General features: G+C 44.6%; 1 protein-coding gene across 1 annotated transcript in view; it reads right to left on the bottom strand.

Annotated features, from left to right (window-relative positions):
• The window catches only part of CCDC91 (coiled-coil domain containing 91), a 148,855-nt gene that overhangs the window by 6,318 nt on the left and 119,672 nt on the right, over window positions 1-22,865 (bottom strand). The window contains exon 13 of the mRNA XM_081191051.1: window positions 17,929-18,042. Within this exon, the coding sequence (XP_081047177.1) occupies window positions 17,929-18,042 (114 nt within the window). The remainder of the gene's footprint in view (window positions 1-17,928; window positions 18,043-22,865) is intronic.

Raw genomic sequence — 22,865 nt, 5'->3', positions numbered from 1 at the left:
TGATCGTAGTCTAAGATTATTTTCCCGATTTTTCAATTCCACCATAGACAGATAGGCCTGCTGTTCACTAATTTGCCTGCAGAGTGGCCTTACTTCCCTTCTTACTTCCTCAGCCTTCTTATTGGCTTCTTCTGCTTTTTGATTTGCTTGTTCAGCCAGTTTCCGATTTTCTAAAGTTGTTGTTTGGAGGTTCCCAATTACTTGTGTGTTTTGGGAAACTTGGTCAGTCAGCTTGTTCATAGTAGTTGTAACTTGATCGAACTTTGTATTTAAAGCTGCCAGCTGATCCAAAATTTGTTTAGAAACTGGGTCAATCCCTCCTGAAGCCATATCTTTTAAAACTGGCTCTTGGGCTGGCTGAGCACCTTGTCCTTCTTTCAGTGTTGAAATAGCAGGAACAGATGATCTACGTGACTGTACAGGCTGTACAGGCAATGTTGTTTGTAACAGTAGCTGTTCTGCTTTTGTTTTAGCTGCCCTTTTCCTTGTGCCACTCATTCCACAGCTGTCTATGCGTCAAGGTCAAATTGTAAGTCCCATGGGAAAAATAATCCAGAAAATAAACAACCACCAAGAAGATAGCCCAAATAATAAGCAGTTCCCAGAGATTTGTTAGTCCTGAATCCACTAGAGGGAGCTTTCCTGTAATTCAGTGGAAAAATAAACTTTTTCCACCATTAAACAGCAGCCCAAAGTACAAAATTTTTTAAAAAGGTACCTTCAATGTCCCTTTATAAAGAGCTTTCCCAAAGTACAACAACGTTTCAATAATGATGCAAGTAACAGTTTCTTTCTTATTTGTATCCAATCACGCCCAACAGTAGCACATCCACTTTTAGTTACAGTTTCTGCAATTTGACAGTTCCTAATGTCCTGGCAGCCCCAGCATTTGGTTATTTTGTAATCCACTTAGTAAAGGAGAGGGAAGGTTTCCGTTCAAATCAAATCACTCACCGACCTCCTGATCCTTTTCACTTTCAAATAAACAAGTTCCAACTTGCACGATTCTGACAGCTTCCTTTTAAAGCCCTTCTCACAGCGCTCCCAGCTTGCGAAAGTTTTTTGCTTTGATCTTAGCAAAGTCGGAAGGCGGACTTCCTGTTTTCACCTCCCGCTTTCAGCCGAATTTTAAAATTTTTTGACTCAAATAGACACTTGTAAATCCTTACTCACGAGTATAAAATTCTGTAGCCAGATGTTCCAGGAAGAAAGGACAGCGCTCATCAGCAGCAGCCGCGCGGCTTCGCTTCCGCAGAAAGAGCGATGAACTCACAGCACCGCTTCCCCTTCCACGTTCCAGAGCCCCTTACGAGGCTCCTTCCCCGCTTCCGGGGTCGCTCCTGGTGCCCGCCGAGTCCCACGGCCACAGGCTCACTCTGTCCATGGTTTTTCTTGATGGGTCGTCGCTGTGCCGCAGCGCACGACCCTTTTCCGCGGAGCCCCTCTTCAGAGATCGAAGAGGACCGCCATTGCTGTTTCGCGCCGCCTCCGGAAGTCTGTTTTTAATGAAATTTTAGAATACATGTGCTTCTTCATTCTCTTTAGCTACTGAATTCCTTTAATATGATCTCTGAATAAATATGACACTTTTGTTCCCTTTAGTGCATATAAATCAAATTTAAGGGATTCCCAGGGAATTGTCTTTGTTTTCTGCTTTTGTTTTATAAAAATTAAGTTGCTTGTTATATGTAGCAAGCAGAAGATGAGTAACAACATTGGAGAAGCTCCAAAAATTCCATTAAAATACCAGCCTGCTAGATTGGTACTCCAATGAAACATTCATTTTCCCCCCAAATGTAGCAAACAAAACTTAACAAAGTACTGAATCAACACACAAAACCTTAAGAGGTCTGGAGGCTCTGCAGAACAGCTGGACCCTCTGGGTCTAGGCACAGCCACAGCAAGCCTGGCTGAGAGCTGAAGGAGGGCCCTTGGGCAATGGTGGCTCGAAGTAAGAGCAGCTGTGTCGGTGCTCCCTAGCAAAGAAGCAGACTTGCAACCGTGCAGAAGAAAAGGGGGGAAAGGTGCAGCTAGACTGGTTGCTTGGAATGGCTTAGCACTGTCCCTTTTCAGCACTTGCAGTCAAGCGCAGTGTAAGGCCGTCACCAGCCTTCTCAGTGGTTTGGCTGGGACCATGAAGACCCCAGCAGAGAACCCAAGCAAAGCAGCGGAGTACCTCAAGGAACTCAACAAAATCGTTGAGATGCAGCAGGAGCTGCTGGAGAAGATTGAGCAGCAAGTGGCCAAGCTGGATCATGAGAACACCTGCCTGCAGCTCCGGGCACATGCAGGCTGCTGCTTCTGCAACAGCAGGCAGCCCTGCCCACCTCGCTGCTGCTGGGAGACCTCCAGGAACGCACCACTGGTGATAAATCTGAAGATGAAAGTTCAAGAAACCTCAGGACTCTGCCTATGAACTGCAGAGAAAAGTTGGCAATAATAGGCATGGTGTCTTTCAGGCACACTTGCTCACCATTACTAAGTTGCCAATGCCTGCAGAGGTCCCCCCAAACAAAGTTCCAAAGCCAGGAAGATCTTTGGCCCATCTTGCTGCTCGAAGGCAGACCATTCACCCATTAGCCGCTCCACGGATGGACCAAAATAGGCAACAGACTGCTGGAAACTTTCAGTCACAGTGCAGAAAGGTCTCCAACCTGTTGGCCACAAGATCCGGAACGCTGTCTGCAGACAAACGCCGGCTCCCTCGGCCTGAAGCCAGATGAGCGCCACAACCCTATAGTGGCCTTTGACTGGACTTAACTGTTCAGGGTCCTTTACCTTTTTCCTTTACTTGCTTATAGTAGTAGCATATAGGAATGGTGTGCATAGATTTCATCATCATCATTATTACATCTATTATGAAAGTGGTGGGAATAGGTGCCTGCTGTTTCAAGATTTCAAGGGTTGGTTTCTAAGTTTCAAATTAAATCTCTGGAGCCTCAGTGGAGGAAAGGTTTGCTGCTGTCTCCCCACCCGACTCCTTCATAGCTTTTCAGGCTGGAAATGGCTTGTCTCATTCAACACCACATGAACCTAACCACTCAGCTGATGAACAGAAGTGTACCTGTTCTCCTCATGCAGATATTAAAGGATATGCACAGTATCCTGCCTCTGACAGCAGCGGATGCTCCAGAGGAAATACATGAGACGCCAGAGGGTTAATGAGAAAAGGAAATGGTTGCTACTGAGCTCGTTAGAGGCACAACTTCATTTGTTATTATTTTTTAAAAAAACCTCAAAGTCAAATATTACAGAATAATTTCCCCATTTATCTTTATATTCCCATTTATAAATCTGGGGCGGTGGGGAATCAGAACTAGCTTAAGGATAGAGGGTGGTGGTGGGGAACCAAGCAAACAAAGCACAAAAGGATCAAGTTGCTCATGGAACAAGAACACTATCACACTGTTCCTATAATTCTTATTATGTTTTACTAAAAGCAAGGTGGTCAGAAAAACTGTTCATATGCACCTCCTTCTGTGAAGGAAGGATGAGATGGTGGAGTTCCACAGGAAAGGCAAAACAGGAGAGGCATATAGGGCCTGCCTTAAATGTCAGGTGCCACCTCCTTTTCTCGTAGTTTTCTCTGGAGCAGCTGTCCTGTCCCACCCTCCCCCTCCAGATCATCATGGGACAAGCCAACTGCTTCTTCTGGCTGAACAGGAAATTCCCACCCCTCAACTGATACCTGGGAGTGCCTCTTTTTTGCATATGCAATACTGCATGAAATATGGGGAAGAATATTGGCTTTAGTTGTTACAAAGTCATGGCCAGCATATCATAGCCAAATGCACATGGCAGGCCACACTCTGGATCTTGTTTTCTCGACTGGGCAGGAAGTGTTATGATATTGAAGCAATGCAGCCGCGAGCTGCTAGCTTGAAAACAAAACATAATGGGAATGTTGGGACTGTTCCGTGGGAAACAGAGGGACAGTCAATTCACAGTGCAGAGGGCACCGGAATTAACTCAGAGTGTAATATGAGCTGGACAGGAAGTGTTTGCTCTCTCTCGACTGCTGGAGTTTGAAGAGAGCAGTCATGTTTTCTGTAACACTGCAAAGACAGAAATAAAGGCATGTAAATACGTTTCTGTCTATCTCTTTCTCCTGCCCGGGGGGGGGGGGGGGTTCTTCTCACGCTGAGAAGGATCGCCTATCGCGACCTCTGCCTGGATCTTGCCGGGAAAGCAGACAGGGAGGTCAACAGGAGACCAAGCGGGGGGCCTGGGAGAGTTGCCAGTTTCTCCTGATAAAGGCTTGATTTCCGACAGGAAGACCAGTCCCTGGTCGTGGTCAGATCACTTCCTGTTGAGATTTAGGATGTCAGCACCTTTTCCTGTCCTCAGAGGTTATTAGGAAGGTCTGCCCTCGGAGGCTGATGGGATTCTAAATGGCTCTGGGGTTTTTCCAGCTGATATGACTGGTGCTCCTGTCGAAGCCCTGGCTGACCTCTGGAACACCCAAATGGCTTGGGCTATTGACATGATTGCCCCTGAGTGCCCTCTCCCACTTCATGGAGCCCAATTGGCCCCCAGGTATACTCTGGAAATAAGGGTGAGGAAACAAGCTTGAACACAAGTGGAGGAAAGATTCAAATGACTTCAACCGAACAATGGCAAGAGCTCATTATCAAACCTACCTAGTGGCAGTGAAGGCAGCAAAGAAGGCATACAGTGGTACCTTGGTTCTCAAACACCTTGGTACTCAAACAGCCTTGGTTCTCAAACGCCAAAAACCTGGAAGTGTTTTCGAACATTTTTTGGAAGCCAAATGTGGCTGTCGGCTATTGTTTCTGGGGCGCCTGCACCAATCAGAAGCTGCGCCTTGGTTTTTGAACATTTCAAAAGTCAAATGGACTTCTGGAATGGATTATGTTTGGCACTTTTATTTTTGCTACAGTGGTGCCTCGCAAGACGAAATTAATCCGTGCCACGAGTCTCTTCGTCTTTCGGTTTTTTCGTCTTGCGAAGCACGGCTATTAGCGGCTTAGCGGCTATTAGCGGCTTAGCGGCTATTAACGGCTTAGCGGCTATTAACGGCTTAGCGGCTTTAAGAAAAAGGAAGCAAACTCGCAAGAACTCGCAAGACGTTTCGTCTTGCGAAGCAAGCCCATAGGGAAATTCGTCTTGCGGAACGACTCAAAAAACGGAAAACTCTTTCGTATTGCGCGTTTTTCGTCTTGCGAGGCATTCGTCTTGCAAGGTACCACTGTATTTATTTTGCATCTTTATTTCTGAGGCTTTTTTGGTTAATTTGTTTTTGTGACTGTGTGGAACCCAGTTCAGCTACTGATTGATTGATTGATTGATTGTGTGACTGCAGAAATGGATAAAATCCAAACAATGACTATCATCAGTGCAGGTAAGAAAAAAAAAATTAATTTTTATCACCTACAATACTGTCTTATTTATTTTACAGTACTGTACATTGATTATTGCTTTCATTTTATGGATTAATGGTCTTGTTAGATAGTAAAATTCATGTTAAATTGCTATTTTAGGGGTTGTTTTTAAAAGTCTGGAACGGATTAATCCATTTTGCATTTCCTTCTATGGGAAAGTATGCTTTGGTTTTGGAACGCTTTGTTTTTGGAACGGACTTCCGGAATGGCTTAAGTTTGAGAACCAAGGTACCACTGTACTTTGCTGCCTCCGTGGCATCCTCATTATGTTGTCTGGCAGAACTTTTCTGGGTTGTACGGGGTCTTTTACAAGCTGGCCCAAAGGAGGTGATAGAACCAATGGTAGCTTGCTGGTAGCTTGCTGTGACTTGTTTGCAAAGCATTTTGAGGATAAAATTGCTTGCATCCACCAAGACCTTGACTCTGCTGTTATAGCAGATGAATCTCATGGGGTGTCCAGAGCACAGTCTAGTCCAGTTGTGTTGGATGAGTTTCAGCTGGCAAGGCTCGTGGATGTGGACAAGGTGCTCGGATCAGTCAGGGTGACCACTTGCCCCTCTTGGCTGATAAAACCAGCAAGGAGGGAACAGCTGGCTGGGCCAGGGAAGTAGTTATGAGAGGGGGAGGCAGTGGTAAAACCACTCCTTAAGAAACCTTTCCTGGATTCAGAAAACCTAACTACTGGCCAGTTGCTAATCTCCCTTTCCTGGGCAAGGTTCTGGAGCGAGTGGTCGCAGACCAGATCCAGGTGCTTTTGGAAGAAACTGATTTTGCGGATCCTTTTCAATCGGGGTTTAGGCCTGGTTTTGGCAGAGAAACAGCTCTGTCGAGAGACACACAAGGGAAACATGTCCCTGTTAATTGTTCTTGACTTCTCAGCGGCCTTTGATACCATCGACCATGGTATCCTTCTGGAGTGACTCTCCGTACTAGGGGTGGGTGGCACCGCTTTGTGGTGGTTCTATTACTTGGGGAATGCTATTCAGCCCTGTGGAAACCGCAGGGCTCAATCCTATCACCCATCTTGTTTACATGAAACCACTGGGTGGGGTTAGCCGGAGGTTCGGAGTATGTTGTTAGCAGTATGCTGATGACACCCAGCTCTATTTCTCCTTTACATCTGCAGGTGAGGCAGTGGAAGTGCTGGACCAGTGTCCTGCCTCGGGAATGGACTGGATGAGAGCCAACAGACTAAAGCTCAATCCAGATAAGACTGAGGCACCCTAGACTAGATGGGTGGAAGATCACCTGCTCTTGATGGGGTTACACTTCCCCTGAAGGAGCAGGTTCGTAGCCTGGGGGTCCTCCTGGGTCCTTTGCTGTCGTTCGAGGCTCAGGTGGTCTCAGTGGCCCCGAGTGCCTTCCATCAGCTTCAGCTGGTGGCCCAGTTACGCCCCTATCTGGACAGGGATAGCCTAGCTACTGTTGTCTATGCTCTGGTAAACTCAGGGTTAGATTACTGCAATGCGTTCTACGTAGGGCTGCCTCTGAAGACGGTTCGGAAACTTCAGCTAGTGCAGAATTCAGCGGCCAGGTTGCTCACCGGAGCAAGACGGTTTGAGCATATTACACCAATCCTGGTCTGATTGCACTGGCTACTAAGTAGTTTCCAGGCTCAATTCAAAATGCTGGTTTTGACCTATAAAGCCTCAGGACTGCAATACTTCAAGGACTGCCTCTTTCCATATGAACCTACCCAGACCCTGAGATCATCTTCAGAGGCCCTCCTTTGTGTGCCCTCTCCTTGAGGGGTCCGGATGGTGGCAACATGAGAACGGGCCTTCTCTGCAGTGGCTCCCCATCTGTGGAATGCTCTCCTTAGGGAAGTTTGCCCAGCACCTTCATTGTACACCTTTAGGTGCCAGGCAAAATTGTTCCTTTTTAACCAAGCCTTTGGTTAATCCGATTTACATCCTATGCCCTTTTAAAATGTCTTTTTGTGTGTAGGGGGCGGTTATTGGGTTTATTTTTATTATGTATTTTGTGGTTTTATATCTTGATTTTATTTTGTGAACCGCCCTGAGATCCCCAGGTATAAATTCAAACACTACTACTACTACCGAAAGCACACAGGGCAAGTAGATAAATAGGTACTGTTCCAACAGGAAGGTAAACGGCGTTTCCGTGCGCTCCTCTGGCTTCGCCAGAAGCGGCTTAGTCATGCTGGCCACATGACCCGGAAAAACTGTCTGCAGAAGCGGACAAAAGCTGGCACCCTCAGCCTGCAAACCGAGATGAGCGCCGCAACCCCAGAATCGTCTGCGACTGGACTTAGCGGTCAGGGGTCCCTTTACCTTTACTAAGGGGGACTGAGAAACAGAGAATGGGTTGTATGTGAGGATGGATAAGTATTTTAAGATGCTATTATTCTTTTATTTGATATACTTTTTAGGGTTGTTGAGAAGAGAGAAAGACTAGAAAACACTTTGGCAAACTGAAAATGCTACTGCGAAAAAGTAGGATGGTGCAGAGAACTCAGTCAACACTTTGCGCAGGCTAGCCTGTCCCATCAAGCAACCACATACTGGATTTTCGAAGGACCTACAGTCAAAGTCCATTTTTTGTAAGTCTCAATATTCTGGTTGTATCCAAACCCCTCAGAGATAGGCAAGCTGGATATGGACTATTTATTCTTAATATTCTACATCAGTATTACATGTATATCCATTCCATTTTTCCTCTAAGGTGGCATTCAATAATCTTCTTTCCTACTTACCCTCATAACTATCGAAGGTGAAAAATAGATCTGACCCACTTGTGGGTAATTGAACAGAGTCAGCTGGGTGCCTAGATTCAGAACATGGGGCTTTGCACACATGCCAGGAGGAGAGAGTCTCTAGCAGTTAAAAATACTCTCAGAGTTAACCACCAGCATAGCATGGAATATAGGTTGTTGTGCCTTTTTGCATATCCTGTTTGGACTGATTTAAAGCTCTTGTCCCCCACCACTTTACCACTCCAGCAATGAACAGATCACATACGCTTAAGTAAGTTTAAAATATTTGCTTACTAAACCCAAACGTCTGATTCATGCATTGTCCCATGAAGCAGCAAGGAGAACACAAGCAGATTACTATTGGGTGCAAAATACACAAGATAGTTTCCAACATGTTATCTGAACTTGGAGCAAGTTCAGAAATGTCTGTCCTGGCCAGTTACATAGCTGGAAGACAGTGTGAGCAAAAGGAAGAGAAGCAGCTTCATCCATCTATCATGGGTGCTTTAGTTGAGATTCCAGCATTGCAAGGGTTTGGACTGGATGCCCCTCAAGATCCTCTTCCAACTCCACAATTCTATGAAATGTCTCCACCAACTCTGCTCAGATAGGGCAGTAGACCCCCATACATTGAGGATCCCTGTACTTGTCTAAGGCTGCATATGCTCCAACATCTTGGGAGGGCAAATAGGGACACACACACACACACACACACCATTGGGTCGCCACCATTCTGCCACTGCCACTGCCCACCCTCTGCTGCCTTCCCAATCATGCTGCCACCACTGCCCGCCCATCCCATTTCTGCCACCAACATACCTCTGGAAGCAGGTGCTGCGCTTTCAGCGCTTCTGGAAGTGTGACGGCAGCTTCCAGAAGCATGTCAGCGGTTGCAGCGGAGGCAGCCAAAATGGGATATCCAGGACTGGGATCAGAAGCTGGGACAGCTTCTGATAATCAGATGTCCCACTCAAAACAGGAATGTGCAACAGTGGTGGGGCAGTAGTGATGTTTTTTATCCAACTCTTATCTGCCACTTCTTTTTAACATGGCTTTCATCACTTCTGGCAGTTCCCTCACTATGAGAAGTAAAGTTACAGGGGACCAAGCAGAGGGCCTTCTCGGTAGTGGCTCCTGCCCTGTAGAACACCCTCCCATCAGATGTCAAGAGAATAAATAATTATCTGACATTTAGAAGACATCTGAAGGCAGCCCTGTTTAGGGAAGTTGTGTTTTGTTTTGTTTTTTTAAAAAATGACTGATGTTGTAATGTATTTCTAATCTCCTGTTGGAAGCTGCCCAGAGTGGCTGGGGAAACCCAGCCAGATGGGCGGGTTATAAGCAATTAATAATAATAATAATAATAGTAATAGTAATAATAGTAATAATAGTCATTTGTATTCTATTTTTTGCCACATTATTGTATCCCCCCCTTATTTTATTTAAATGAAAACACATTAAAAGAGGGAGGCAAATGGATTTTTAAATATGGATGGAGCTTCAAAAGCAGTTTTGATAGAGTATGGGGTGATGCTGCTGTTAAGGGGGAAAGGGAGACTATTGTATCTGATCTCTCATCATGAGGGTAACATATGAAATGACATGTAGTCCCATAATTTCAGTGAAAGAACAAGGCATCCCGTGAATGCATTTATTTATTCATACTAGTATTTATATACCACAATATAAAACCCATTAAAAGGAGTACAAAACAATAATTGAAATGAGTAGCTACTGAAGGAAATTCTGAACAACCACTTGGGCCTGTTGGCATTAAAAAAAAAAAAATCTTCAAGAGCCATCTAAAAGTCAAAAGCAAGGAAACCTGCCAAATCTCTGCTGGAAGAGTATTCCACAGCATGGGACCAGCAAAACCTCTTTCCACTCAATAAGGATGGTGGACTAGAAGAAGACTAGAGATTTAACTTCCTTAATATTACCGCTTCAAATAGATATTTGGTATGTAAAAAAGGGGAGGAAGGGCCTTTATCCTGCCTCCTTACTGAGTGGGAAGAAGTGTGCTGCTTGAGAGCAATGAGCTGGGGGAAACCGCATGGTGTATCTATGGCATGCGTGTGTGCCTGTGTGTGAAGCACTTCGTTAATAGCAGTGTTCACATAAAATACTGAAAGCCCAGCTACGGTTTAATGTATTTGTCCCAAATTTTGTAGAAATTAAAATGTACACCAACACCCTATTGCATGAATTACTGAACCGAATTATTTAAGTCTTGAATAAATGACAGAACAAAAATAAGCAAGCTGCACTACATGTGCATGCAATAAGGACAATGTCACTAATATTACAATCCACAGAGGTGACATTTCCAAATGCCTATTCAACTTTTCTGTGTATGAAAAATCCAAATCTTTCTTCTCTTTAGATTCATTTGGCCTTCTTCAAGGACAGCCAGGTGCACAGACTCATCTTACATTACAACCTCTCACAAATCCCTTATTTAATCTTCTGGGTTTACACTGCTTTTTGAGCTAGGGTAAGCGGCAGCATGAAAATGCTTCATGTAAATGTTGCTTTAATCCTATGAAAGCCACAAAACAGGCCTAGCTGAATGAGCAGGAAACTGAGCTCAGGAACTCTCTGTGACCTTGATTGCACTGTCGCTCTTGGCACCAGCATGGTGGCCACAAGGTCATGCTGAGGACGAGGAAAGCGACCCAGTCCCACTTGTAGGACCTCCTTTGTATGGATCAGCTGGGCCAATCTGTGTTCTGTGGTGTCTGATGTTTACAATGCTTTGAGCTCTAGGGTTCGATTACACATCTCTCCAATTGCAGATAGATTACAGAATTTCTATCCCCAAATTTGGATGTGACATCAGTCCAATGTGAAATTATTCTTTATTGCTTTTGGTTTTAAAGTATTTTGGAGGGTGGGAAATAAATAGAACAATGCAGAAAGTTCAAACAAACAAATGAGTGAAGAAATTATTTAAAAACACTCCATGTGTCACCACTCTCTTAAAAAGTACCAAGTACCAAGTCTGTTAACATGTGTTGGTGGTAAAATACAGGACTTGGAGGACGATCATTAACGTGGCCTCTGGGAAAACACAAACGCACTTTCTGAAATTAAATCTTCAACTTTGCCCACCGCAGTCAGTTGCTGGCATGTTAACCTGTAGCTGAGGCCTCACATCCAGTGCCAATGCAAATACTAAGGAACAAGAAGAGCAAAGATCCTTTTTTGTTGTTCAGTAATATTAAATCACAGAAAAGGGGAAAAGAGATAGCAACACTCAAATTTTAAACTCAAATACATGCACACAGGATTATTTTTCCCATTGTCTAAACTGTACTTGCTTAGAAACTTCTTTTTTCATGTTTGTAGAAGAAAAAGATAAAGAAAAAAAACAACGAAGACTTTCCTCAACAACAATGTACACAGAGTGGGTGAAGATGAGAATCTCTCTGCTTTTTATTACTGACCTTCAACATAATACAGGTTTTGCAATAAGTATGATTTCATGATCAGTGTGGAAATGCAGCCTAGTTCTCACAACTGTTTTATTGGCAAAAGTAAGAAAGGGCTCGGGTCAGTTTGGAAATTAGTACAAGAATATAACTTGAAATTAGAACTTGAGAAAAATAGAACTGAACAAGAAAAATTGAGGCTTGAGCAAGAATTGGAAAAAGAAAAATTGAGGGCTGAGCAAGAAACTGAACAATTTAGGCTTGAGCAAGAATTGGAAAAAGAAAAACTGAGGGCTGAGCAGGAAAGGGAACAGCAGCGGTTTCAGTTAGAGAGGAGACGGTTGGAATTAACAGTTTTAGAAAATCGTAATAATAGTAATAACACTGATGGGCAGAATCAACTGAAGATAGATTTAAAACGCTTTCCTGAGTTTAGAGATAAGGATAGCCCAGAAGCATTTCTAGTATCCTTCGAGAGAGCCTGTCACGATTTTCAAGTGAGAGAGGGAGATAAAATGATGATTTTGAGAGCTAGAATAAGTGGTCCTCTAGCCGAAATATACACTCAAATGACTGAGGAACAATCCAGAAATTTTGATGGGCCAATAGAGGACACAAATTAGAATCCTTTGTTCAAGGGTGGTGCTGTGGTCTAAACCACTGAGCCTCTTGGGCTTGCCAATCAGAAGGTTGGTGGTTCGAATCTGCATAACGGGATGAGCTCCCATTGCTCTGTCCCAGTTTCTGCCAACTTACCAGTTCGAAAACAGGCCAGTGCAAGTAGATAAATAGGTACTGCTGTGGCGGGAAGGTAAATGGTGTTTCCGTGCGCTCTGGTTTCTGTCACGGTGCTCCGTTGCGCCAGAAGCGGTTTAGTCATACTGGCCACATGAACCAGAAAAGCTGTCTGCCAACAAACGCCGGCACCCTCGACCTGAAAACGAGATGAGCGCTGCAACCCCATAGTCACCTTTGACTGGACTTAACAGTCAAGGAGTCCTTTACCTTTACCTAACAAGGTTTGTATCAGTTCTGCGCTAAAAGCCAAAATAATGGGCGTAACCCCAAACTACTGATGAACACCAAATTATTAAGGAAATCACATTTGTTTTCTATCTTGTAAAATACTGCTACAACAGAAAAGGCAAGTATGGTAATATCAAATTATTAGCCTTAAAAAAAACAACCTAGTTTGTTGTAATTAGCTTGTAACTTAGTTTAAGAACAAAGACATGACTGATGAATTTGATTTATATTGATGAATATTGAGATAGCGAACCAGCAAAGTAGCAATGTTATTTCCTTAATATTAATCAGGCAGTGTGATATCTTATATGTTTGGTCATCTGGTGTGTTTGGTCTTACTCTCCTGTAGAGGCTATGAGTGGAATTCACAATGCAATAGAAATGAACACAGTAACTTTGATTACAATTGATATATCTTTCAGCCAAGCTTTGGCCTTAAAATTGCAGAGGAATAGCTAAGTGACAAGGGTGTGCATATAAACAAGTAATAATAATATGGGAATTATTTAGAAAGTGTGGATTTTGTTTCAATATGAGAGCCAAACTAAGCGCTCTGAAGTTGCTAGAAATGTATTAGTTGCTCATGTATTATCAGAGCACGTTCAGTGTTTATCCAATGCATTTAGTTGTCAGGAAACAGAAAGTATTTTATTAGAGAAAGCTGGGTGTCACAGTCAATAGGGAAAACTTAACCTTGACTAGCTGTGGTGGGTCTTGAACTTTGAAATCATAAAAACAACCATCACTCTGAACATTTCATCATTTTAAAGAGCCTGCTTAAATGGCCTGCTCAGCAGGTGATACTGGTAATTGCTCTGCTTTAACTTCTGGTGTGCTGGTTTACTCCCACTTTGACTATAAAGAAGATAAGAAAGTGCATGACTACACACACATTTATTAAAATTATGAGAAATACTTCAAGGATAATGTTTAGTCCAGGACTTCACTTATGACAGGAAATACCCAATTTCAATATTTTGGTTATTCATCCACTAGTCAGAATGACAAATAAGTGGGTGAAACCAGGCTGCAATATGTCTGCCGGGCGCGGGGGGCGCTCTGCTTCAGGGCGCCCCTCGCGCTGGGCGGCTGGCAGACATCCGCAGCGTGGGGAGCCTTGCAGGAGTTCCCCGCAAAGCTCCCCACGCTGCGGATAGCAGCCTGCCGCCCAGCGCGAGGGGCGCCCTGAAGCAGAGCGCCCCCCGCGCCCGGCAGACATCCGCAGCGTGGGGAGCCTTGCAGGAGTTCCCCACAAAGCTCCCCACGCTGCGGATAGCAGCCTGCTGCCCAGCGCGAGGGGCGCCCTGAAGCAGAGCGCCCCCCCGCGCCCGGCAGACATCCGCAGCGTGGGGAGCCTTGCAGGAGTTCCCCGCAAAGCTCCCCACGCTGCGGATAGCAGCCTGCCGCCCAGCGCGAGGGGCGCCCTGAAGCAGAGCGCCCCCCGCGCCCGGCAGACATCCGCAGCGTGGGGAGCCTTGCAGGAGTTCCCCGCAAAGCTCCCCACGCTGCAGATAGCAGCCTGCCGCCCGGCGGGGCGCCCTGATGCAGAGCGCCCCCGCGCCGGGCAGACATGGGCCAGCCCCACAAGCTCGGGGGACAGCAGGGAAGCGCAGCGCCGTCATCCCGCTGTTCCTCGACCTGGTTCGGTTTCCCCGACCTGCTTTTGGGGGGAAAATAAAGGAAAAAAAACTAGGTGCGTCCTATGGGACGGAGCGTCCTATGGGACGAAAAATACGGTAAGCCGTAATGTGTGGAGAACAGACAAACTGATTTATTCTTAGTCAACAAGAAAATCTATGCTGACATAAAATAGTTTAAGCTATGCTATGGGAACTAGAAGCGAAGAACAAAATGGGTTTTAATGAAAACAAAAAATTGAAAACTATTTTTAAATGGAAGGCATTAAAGAGCCAATTGCTCGAGAGAGAAGGGACTATTCCTTGAGATTTGCCAATGTTTTGAAATTTTACCGAGTCAATTTCTTGACAACTTACAAGAACAGAATCAACAGGTAAATGGTATTGTAGAAAGCAGGGTACAGCACTGCTGCCTGACAGTCCCCTACCCTCTCCATAAAGAGTAGATGTGGCCAAGGAGAAGGGACACTAAGGGTTGCTTATAGGAAAGAGACCTGTCACCAGTGGAAGCACATTGACTATCGGGGCACCATCACCTAAGAAGGGGCAGGAGACAGGAATCATGCTTCACATGCGGCCATCTGTTCATCTGAGCCCATGCCCCATGCCTTCACATCAATGAGCAAAATCATCAGAATTTGCAGGCATGTGTTCTGTATGAAATGGAGCTCTACAGCTCATTCCAGCTGTTGAAAAGAATATCCTCATTGTAAACCAATGTAGGCATTCCCAAAATTTCTCATGCCTGGATACGTTAGAATATTTTTAGCCGCTTGCCATGTGCCCACAAAACATGTACCTTGTTCCTTTAATATGACAATGCAAACACATTATTACTAAAATCATCTTTTTGCTTTAAATTTGTTGTGAACAAAATAGCAGGTTGGATCCTGAGATGCTAACTTGAGGAAGTTTCTCCCCCCCCCCCCGCTTCCTCAGCAGCCTCCTGCATCACATGCCACATTGCTCAGGAGCCTGCCCCCCGCCCAACAACCATCTGGAGAAACTCTTCGGGGTTGCAGATGGCTGCAAGGGGGGGAGGGGGGAGCTTCCCTTCCTTGAACTTAAGTTATCTTAGGATCCAAGCCAATGTCTTTTATTAAGTTACTCTATAAATTCAATAATTTAGGGATTAATTGTTACTGCTAACCAACATAATACCCTTCCACTAAACAAAACAAAACAAAATTATGCAAGGAAGCGTAATTCCTTTCTGATGCTGGAGCTGAATCTTCCCCAAGGACCAGCAAAATGCTGACACTTTCATTTAAAACTATGCTCTACAATGCTTTCTCTAAGTGTTTGATATTAGTTCATAATGATTCACACTGCACCACAGAATTGCAAGTGCAACTCTGCAAGGTAGGATTGGAAGTCTGAAGCAGGGAAACAATGGGCTGGCTTGACCGATGGTCTGACTTGGAAAAAGACTAATCATATTCAGCTAGGACAGCTGCAAAGCAAATACACTTACAAATGCACAGAAACACCTAGCTGTTGTAACTTTTTACAATGCATGGCAGGTAAGGACCATAGGTTTAAAATGAAAATATTTCATGTAGGTAAATAGATTCTCATTCCCTATATTGCCACTACAGGATGAAAAACATCATTGGTGGCTGCCTAACAACACAGAATTCCCTTAACACTAGAGTATTGGCAAAATCAAAGCCTGAACATTTTCCAGAAGAACTATAAAGCATTTTTATTTGATTCTGTGCTAAGCAAGCATGAAGTAATTTTAATTTTATATTGGTGTTTCAGTATGAATTTTATTAATGTCCTTTTCAAAATCTGGATAGTAGAGTTGTTATTTGTATGTCTGGAATAGGGCAGGCAAACAACCCACAGAAAAAAATATTGTATGCATTACAGTGGTACCTCTGGTTACGAACTTAATTCGTTCCGGAGGTCCGTTCTTAACCTGAAACCGTTCTTAACCTGAGGTATCACTTTAGCTAATGGGGCTTTCCGCTGCCGCAGCCACACAATTTCTGTTCTCATCCTGAGGTAAAGTTCTTTACCCGAGGTGCTACTTCTGGGTTAGCGGAGTCTGTAACCTGAAGCTTCTGTAACTTGAAGTGTTTGTAACCCGAGGTGTTTGAAACCCTAGGTACCACTGTATTCTGTGATATGCCATTAACTTGCTGTTGGAACATAATTAATTACCTTTAATAATTCAATATTATTACAATGATTCTACAAACATGGGGCACAATCCATTGATTTCAGTGGGAAGCAGAGCTTCATGTTGTGTTGTGCCTCATGCATTTACAGTCATCCCAGCTGCTTACAATCAAAGCAACTGATGATAGAGACGGCAGGTTGACCAGAAAATGAATTTATTTTAGAGAACGTGTACAACCATTAAGCTTGCATTAATATATCCATAATTTAAACTTTAATGGTGGAGGCTCCCTTTGTTTCTTATGAAGAACTCAGATCCCCAGTGCTTAGAACCCACATGCTCCCCTTATCTGTAATTGACCAGGTTGACAGTTGCTATTATAACCATACCATCCCCCTATTGTCAAGGTAAACTGCCAAATTCTATATTAACAAAGAACCCACATAAAATTGCTCACTCCCTAGACAACAGAAAAAATACCAATGTTTTTAAACATTCTTGCACACTCCACAATATTTCAAGAACATAGCTTCTTGTTTGTGACCACTAGTTTATGGAATCTAGTCACACATTTATAAATATTTTTTGTTGGTACATGAACTTTCTAAACATATGACTATGGAAAAGGTTGGGAATGAATAAACTTCCATTTGTCAGTGTGTTAAGAAGAAAAGAATCCATGACATAAGTAGGCAACTGATAGTATCCTAGTTTTGTTTGTGTTGGAACTAGTGGTCTTTGCTTAAACTTGGTAATTACATCAGTATGACATTTCACATTTGCACAGGAAGTCTTTTTTTGTTTACCGTATTTTTCGCTCTATAAGACGCACTTCCCCCCTCCTAAATAGTAAGGGGAAATGTGTGTGCATCTTATGGGGTGAATGCAGGCTCCATGGCGTCAGTGAAAGCAACACGAAGCGCTCCGGAGGCTTTGAATTGCTTTCACTGAAGCCAGGAGAGCAAAAGGGGTCGGTGGCTTCGCTTCACTGGAAGAAGAAGAAGAGGAGTTTGGATTTGATATCCCGCCTTTCACTCCCTTTAAGGAGTCTCAAAGCGGCTCACATTCTCCTCTCCCTTCCTCCCCCACAACAAACACTCTGTGAGGTGAGTGGGGCTGAGAGACTTCAGAGAAGTGTGACTGGCCCAAGGTCACCCAGCAGCTGCATGTGGAGGAGCGGAGACGCGAACCCGGTTCACCAGATTACGAGACTACCGCTCTTAACCACTACACCACACTGGAGAGGCGCTGCACAGCTTTCCCTCTCTGCGCAGCACCCCTTCAGTGAAGCAGGAGGAGAAATGGAAGGGTCTCTGAAGGGGCGCTGCACAGAGAGGGAGAGATTTTTTTTTTCTTGTTCTCCTCCTCTAAAACTAGGTGCGTCTTATGGTCGGGTGCGTCTTATAGAGCGAAAAATATGGTGATTCCTAATCAATAGCATGTGGCAGGGATGCACAGTACACTCTATGATTCATGCCATTCAGCAAAGCTCCCAGAACATTTACTGTACATCTTCTCAAAAGATTACACAGAGCTAATAATTTCTCTCTAGCATCAACGTCAAGTGTCATGTAAGACTGCTGCTTACCCTTTTCTGTTCCTTGATATATTCCATCAGCTCTTCTCTTGTTTGCTTCACAGCTTTTTCTATAGCTTTTTCACTTTTTTCTTGCTCTTCTAAAATGGCTGCTTTTACAATTGACTATAAAAAAATAAGAGTTACAGTGTGTAAAGAGTTTGCTTCAAATATTCACCCTCATATACATATAGTGAGATAAAGGAGATTTTCCTCCTTTCACACACCTGCCTCAGCACATAAATGCTTTGGATATCAGCCTCTGACAATTCTTGCAAAAGGGATGCAGGAAGCAGAGGCATGTAAGTGGGCAGAATAACAGGGCTGCATCCTGTACTGGCACCTGCACCTCCAGGACCCTTAGAAGCAACCAAGACAGCCCTTTCAACAGTAGGAGAGGGTTTTTGTTACTATCCAGATGCTCTGGCATCTGGCTGGCCACTATGAGAACAGGATGCTGGACTAGATGGGTCATTGGCCTGATCCAGCGGGCTCTTCTTATGTTCTTATGTACCACCAAAAAGGTGACTGAAACCTGTACAGGATGGATCCCACAGTGGTTGCTAGTGCCCATTTTGACTGGTCGGATGGATGGAAAGAGGGGGGCTAACAATGAGTGGTGGTGGAACCCATGATAGGCAGAGCAAATGTTCTCCCCTTCTTCCTCCCTGCCGTGCTCTACAAGGGCAACACCGAGATCAAGGAGGAGTGAATGGAGTAGTGCCCCCTCTATGAATGGATTGTAAAAAGGCAGGCAGCTGAGGGCTGGCTGAGGGCAGACTGAGAAGGCTGGAGTAGAGCCCCATTTGCCCAGATGGATCAACCTCCACTGACCCCACAACTCTGTCATACAAATAAAAGGATCCAGTCTGCCTTTCATCCAGGGCAGGTCTCCCTGTGAACTGCCCCCAAACCTCCTGACGCATGCCCTTTACCTAGTTATGCCAATAGTTGTTTCCCACTGCAAAACACACAGCCCCCCCCCCCGCCATACAATGTAAAGCAAAAATGCTGTTGCCAAACTGTTTATAAGAAGGCCTGTAGCTAAGTCACTTGTGGGTTATAAAACTCTTCTGAAAAATAAACAAATATCTTTGCAACACATGGTTATTACTTCATTACTAGCCTTAAGCATCCCTTGTTGCTTTACAATAACATTAGAAAGTAGCACTTTCTTTCCTGGCATCTTCTTCTTTGGCGATCACTCGTAGCCGAGTAAGATTGTCTTCCATAAACACGGTTTTAACAGTGTGTCCGTAAGTGATTGTGGAGGCCAATTCTGGATCCACACGTCCTTCCGCAGTGGGGACATTGGTTTCTGGGTGGGAGTTGATCACGGTGTGGATTTGCCAGGCGTGCCTTCCTCTTAGCACGTTTCTCCCTTGTGTCCTGAGTTCGAGTGTCTTCAAAGCCCATGACACCCTTTGGTAAAGGCTGTTCTCCAACTGGAGTGCTCACAGGCCAGTGTCTCCCAGTTGTCAGTGTTTTATACTACATTTTTTTAGATTTGCCTTGAGACAGTCTTTAAACCACTTTTGTTGACCGCCACCATTACGCTTTCTATTTTTAAGTTTGGAATAGAGTAGTTGCTTTGGAAGACGATCATCAGGCATCTGCACAACATGACCAGTCCAACGAAGCTGATGTTGAAGAATCATTGCTTCAACACTGGTGATCTTTGCTTCTTCCAGTACACTGATATTAGTTTGCCTGTCTTCCCAAGTGATGTGTAAAATTTTCCGGAGACACCGTTGATGGAATCTTTCGAGGAGTTGGAGGTGGCGTTTATAAGTGGGCCATGTTTCACAAGCATATAGTAAGGTTGGCAGTACAACAGCTTTGTATAAATTTTTTTATTGGTTTTTCACATTTTATAGAGACATAACACACACGAAAAAGACAAAGACAAAAACATGTATAATTTCAAAAATCTTGCTTCCTTAACCTTGTTCCTCGACTTCCCCCCACCTCCCCTTCATGCATCCCAATTCCCATAATTATGTCAGCAAGTTATTATTTCTCCTCCTTACCATATTCATATTACATCTTTTATGAAAAATTAAGTTCTTTCCTAGGTTGGACCCAAATTCCCTTCCATCGATTTCCCATTTTATATTAAATATAACTTATACTAATTGAACCCAACAGTCCTAAATGTTTTTGTAGTTCTGTTTTCCCCTCCCTCCCATCCCCGGTTTCCGTCCCTTCCCAAATACATGTCCACAATTTCAGTTCTTAGCCTGGATTCCTCACATCCGAGGCCTTCAAGTCTCTTTCAGTCCCTCTCTGCCGGTTTTGTTGGTAGCCCTTTGTGTTGGTCTTCAAATCTCGAAGGAATTCTGTCCCAATCAAACCAGGTTTTCTTCCCGCAAGGATACTTGAAAACAACTGCTGCAAAAGTTCCACCAATCCTTCATATTCGGAATGGAGGCCCCAATCATATTTCTTCTTTCTTTTAAGTTCTTGTATTCCAAATGCTCCAGGGGCCTCCTCCTTCATCTTTCGCATCTTTTGCAGATTTGTAATCCATGTAATCCAAGGGTCTTCTTGCTTATAATCCACTAGTGTAGGCTTCTGGTTGGTACTTTCCATCTGTACTTTCTCCATTCCTTGTTTAGTCTCCTTCAGTTCTTGGGATATCTCTTCCAATTCAGCTGCAGATTTTTTCTCATTCAAGTCCTCAGTACATTCAGCAGAGCTGCTTGTTCCAGAGGTCAAGGTCGTAAGTTGTTTATTCATAGCCAAACTCTGCTCTTGTAGAATTCCCACAAGGAAGAACATTCTTTCTATCTCAGCTAGTAATTTTCCGTCCGCAGCCATTGTAGTGTCTCAGAATTCCCCCTAGAGGGATTCTGATTACTTAGTAATCTTTTTCCAACAGTCCTTTACCTCGTTGTTTATTTCTTTGTTTCCAACAACTTTGATTCAATTATAACACATTTAGTCCAGAGAGATCTTAAGTAACAAGTTTTTTAGCTTTAAACTGCTCGTTTGACAGTTTTGACAGCTGTCAAACTCCTTATTGCTCTTCAACAGACTTAGACACAGGACGCTCCCGGGACCGGGAGGGGGGGTTGCACCCAACAAAAAGAAAACTTTTAAAGTTCCACTCTCACACTCCAGCTCAAAACTTCTTTTGTCAAATCGTGGAAGTTAATATCTTTTTAACTCACCCCACAAAGGGTAGGCTCTCCAACTTAGTTCTCCTGTTATTGCTTTAGATCGTCTGCAGGAGGGGGGGGGTGCGGACTTCCCTTTATCACATCCCCCGGTCGTACCGAATTCAAAGATAAATATTTTAAAGTCCAAATTCCGTTCTACTCACGGGTTATTTCTTTTCAGGTCCGAATTTAGAGAAAAAAGTCAGCGCTCTCCAGCCATGGCACACGGCTTCGCTCCACTGGGGTAGCGGTCTACTCCCAGCACCCCGCCGCTCTCCGTACCCTTTCCGAAGCCTTTAAAAAGGCTCTTCGTGGGTCGGGGGGCGCTTAAGGTGCCCACCGAGTCACCAGGTCCGCAGGCATCCGCGCCTGCGGTTTTTGAGGGTCTCCGCGTCGCCGTCGCGGCAAGACCCGTCCCCAGCAGAGCCGATTCCCTCCGGAGCTCGGAGGGAATCCGCCATTAGCTGATCGCGCCAACCCGGAAGTCTCAGTATTTTGGTTTCCCTGCGAATGTCCCAGTCCTCAAACACTCCACACTTCAGCCAGTTTTCAGAAGGACAGCCAATTTTCAGAAGGACAGTCCACAGGGCATTATGATTTACAGTGTCAAAAGCCTTAGTCAGGTCAATAAACACCATATACAGGGGTTGATTTTGCTCTCTGCATTTTTCTTGAAGCTGTTGAGCGGTGAAAATCATGTCCACTGTCCCCCTAGAAGGCAGAAAGCCATTTTGGGATTCAGGAAGGGTCACGTCGGATATTGTTACGAGGCGGTTTGCTAAGATCCTTGCAAGAATTTTGCCGGCCGCAGCTAATAGAGAGATGCCTTGATAGTTTCCACAATCAGTTCTGTCACCTTTCTTAAAGAGATTGATAATTTTGGCATCCCTAAAGTCTGCTGGGATTTCTTCACTTTCCCAGATTTTTTCAATGAGCTTGTGGAGTTGTTGTGTAAGTTCAATTCCACCCACTTTGAAGATTTTGGCAGATATCCCATCAGGTCCATTGGCTTTGTTGTTTTTCATTTGGTTAATAGCTGTACACAGACTCTCCCAGATTTAGAGATATTGCGAGCTCATCTCTAACTTGTTTTTGCGGAATTTGTGAGAGGACCTCAGCAGCTATGGGGGAGTTGCGGTTAAGGAAATGTTGATAATGTTATTTCCAGTGCAGTGCAATAGCTTCTTTATCTTTTAGAAGTGTGATACCATCTGCTGAGTGTAGGGGGCATATGCCATGATTTATTGGCCCATAGATGGTCTTTGTGGTCTTCTAAAAACCCAACCCAAACCCCAAAAGTCCCATTAAGGTAAAGGTAAAGGGGGCCCTGACCATTAGGCCCAGCCGTGACTGACTCTGGGGTTGCAGCACTCATCTCGCTTTATTGGCGGAGGGTGCCAGTGTATAGCTTCCGGGTCACGTGCCCAGCATGACTAAGCCGCTTCTGGCGAACCAGAGCAGCACACAGAAACGCCATTTACCTTCCCGCCGGAGCGGTACCTATTTATCTAGCACTTTGACATGCTTTCGAACTGCTAGGTGAGCAGGAGCTGGGACCGAGCAACAGGAGCTCACCCCATCACGGGGATTCGAACCGCCAACCTTCTGATCAGCAAGTCCTAAGCTCCATGGCGATCGGCAAATGGTAACGGGGGCAGGATCATGAAATCTGGAAGCCCCTAGTCCAGTGTTTCCCAACCTTTTTTGGGCAACGGCACACCTGTTTAATGAAAAAAATCTCGCGGCACACCACCATTACAGCCCCGTGACGTCAGCGCGCAGCGTCAC

The sequence above is a fragment of the Podarcis bocagei genome, assembly GCF_964188305.1.
Source record: "Podarcis bocagei genome assembly, chromosome: 4".
Classification (NCBI taxonomy): Eukaryota; Metazoa; Chordata; class Lepidosauria; order Squamata; family Lacertidae; genus Podarcis; species Podarcis bocagei.
Note: the sequence above shows the minus strand (reverse complement) of the source record. Positions and strands in the feature narration are given on the sequence as shown.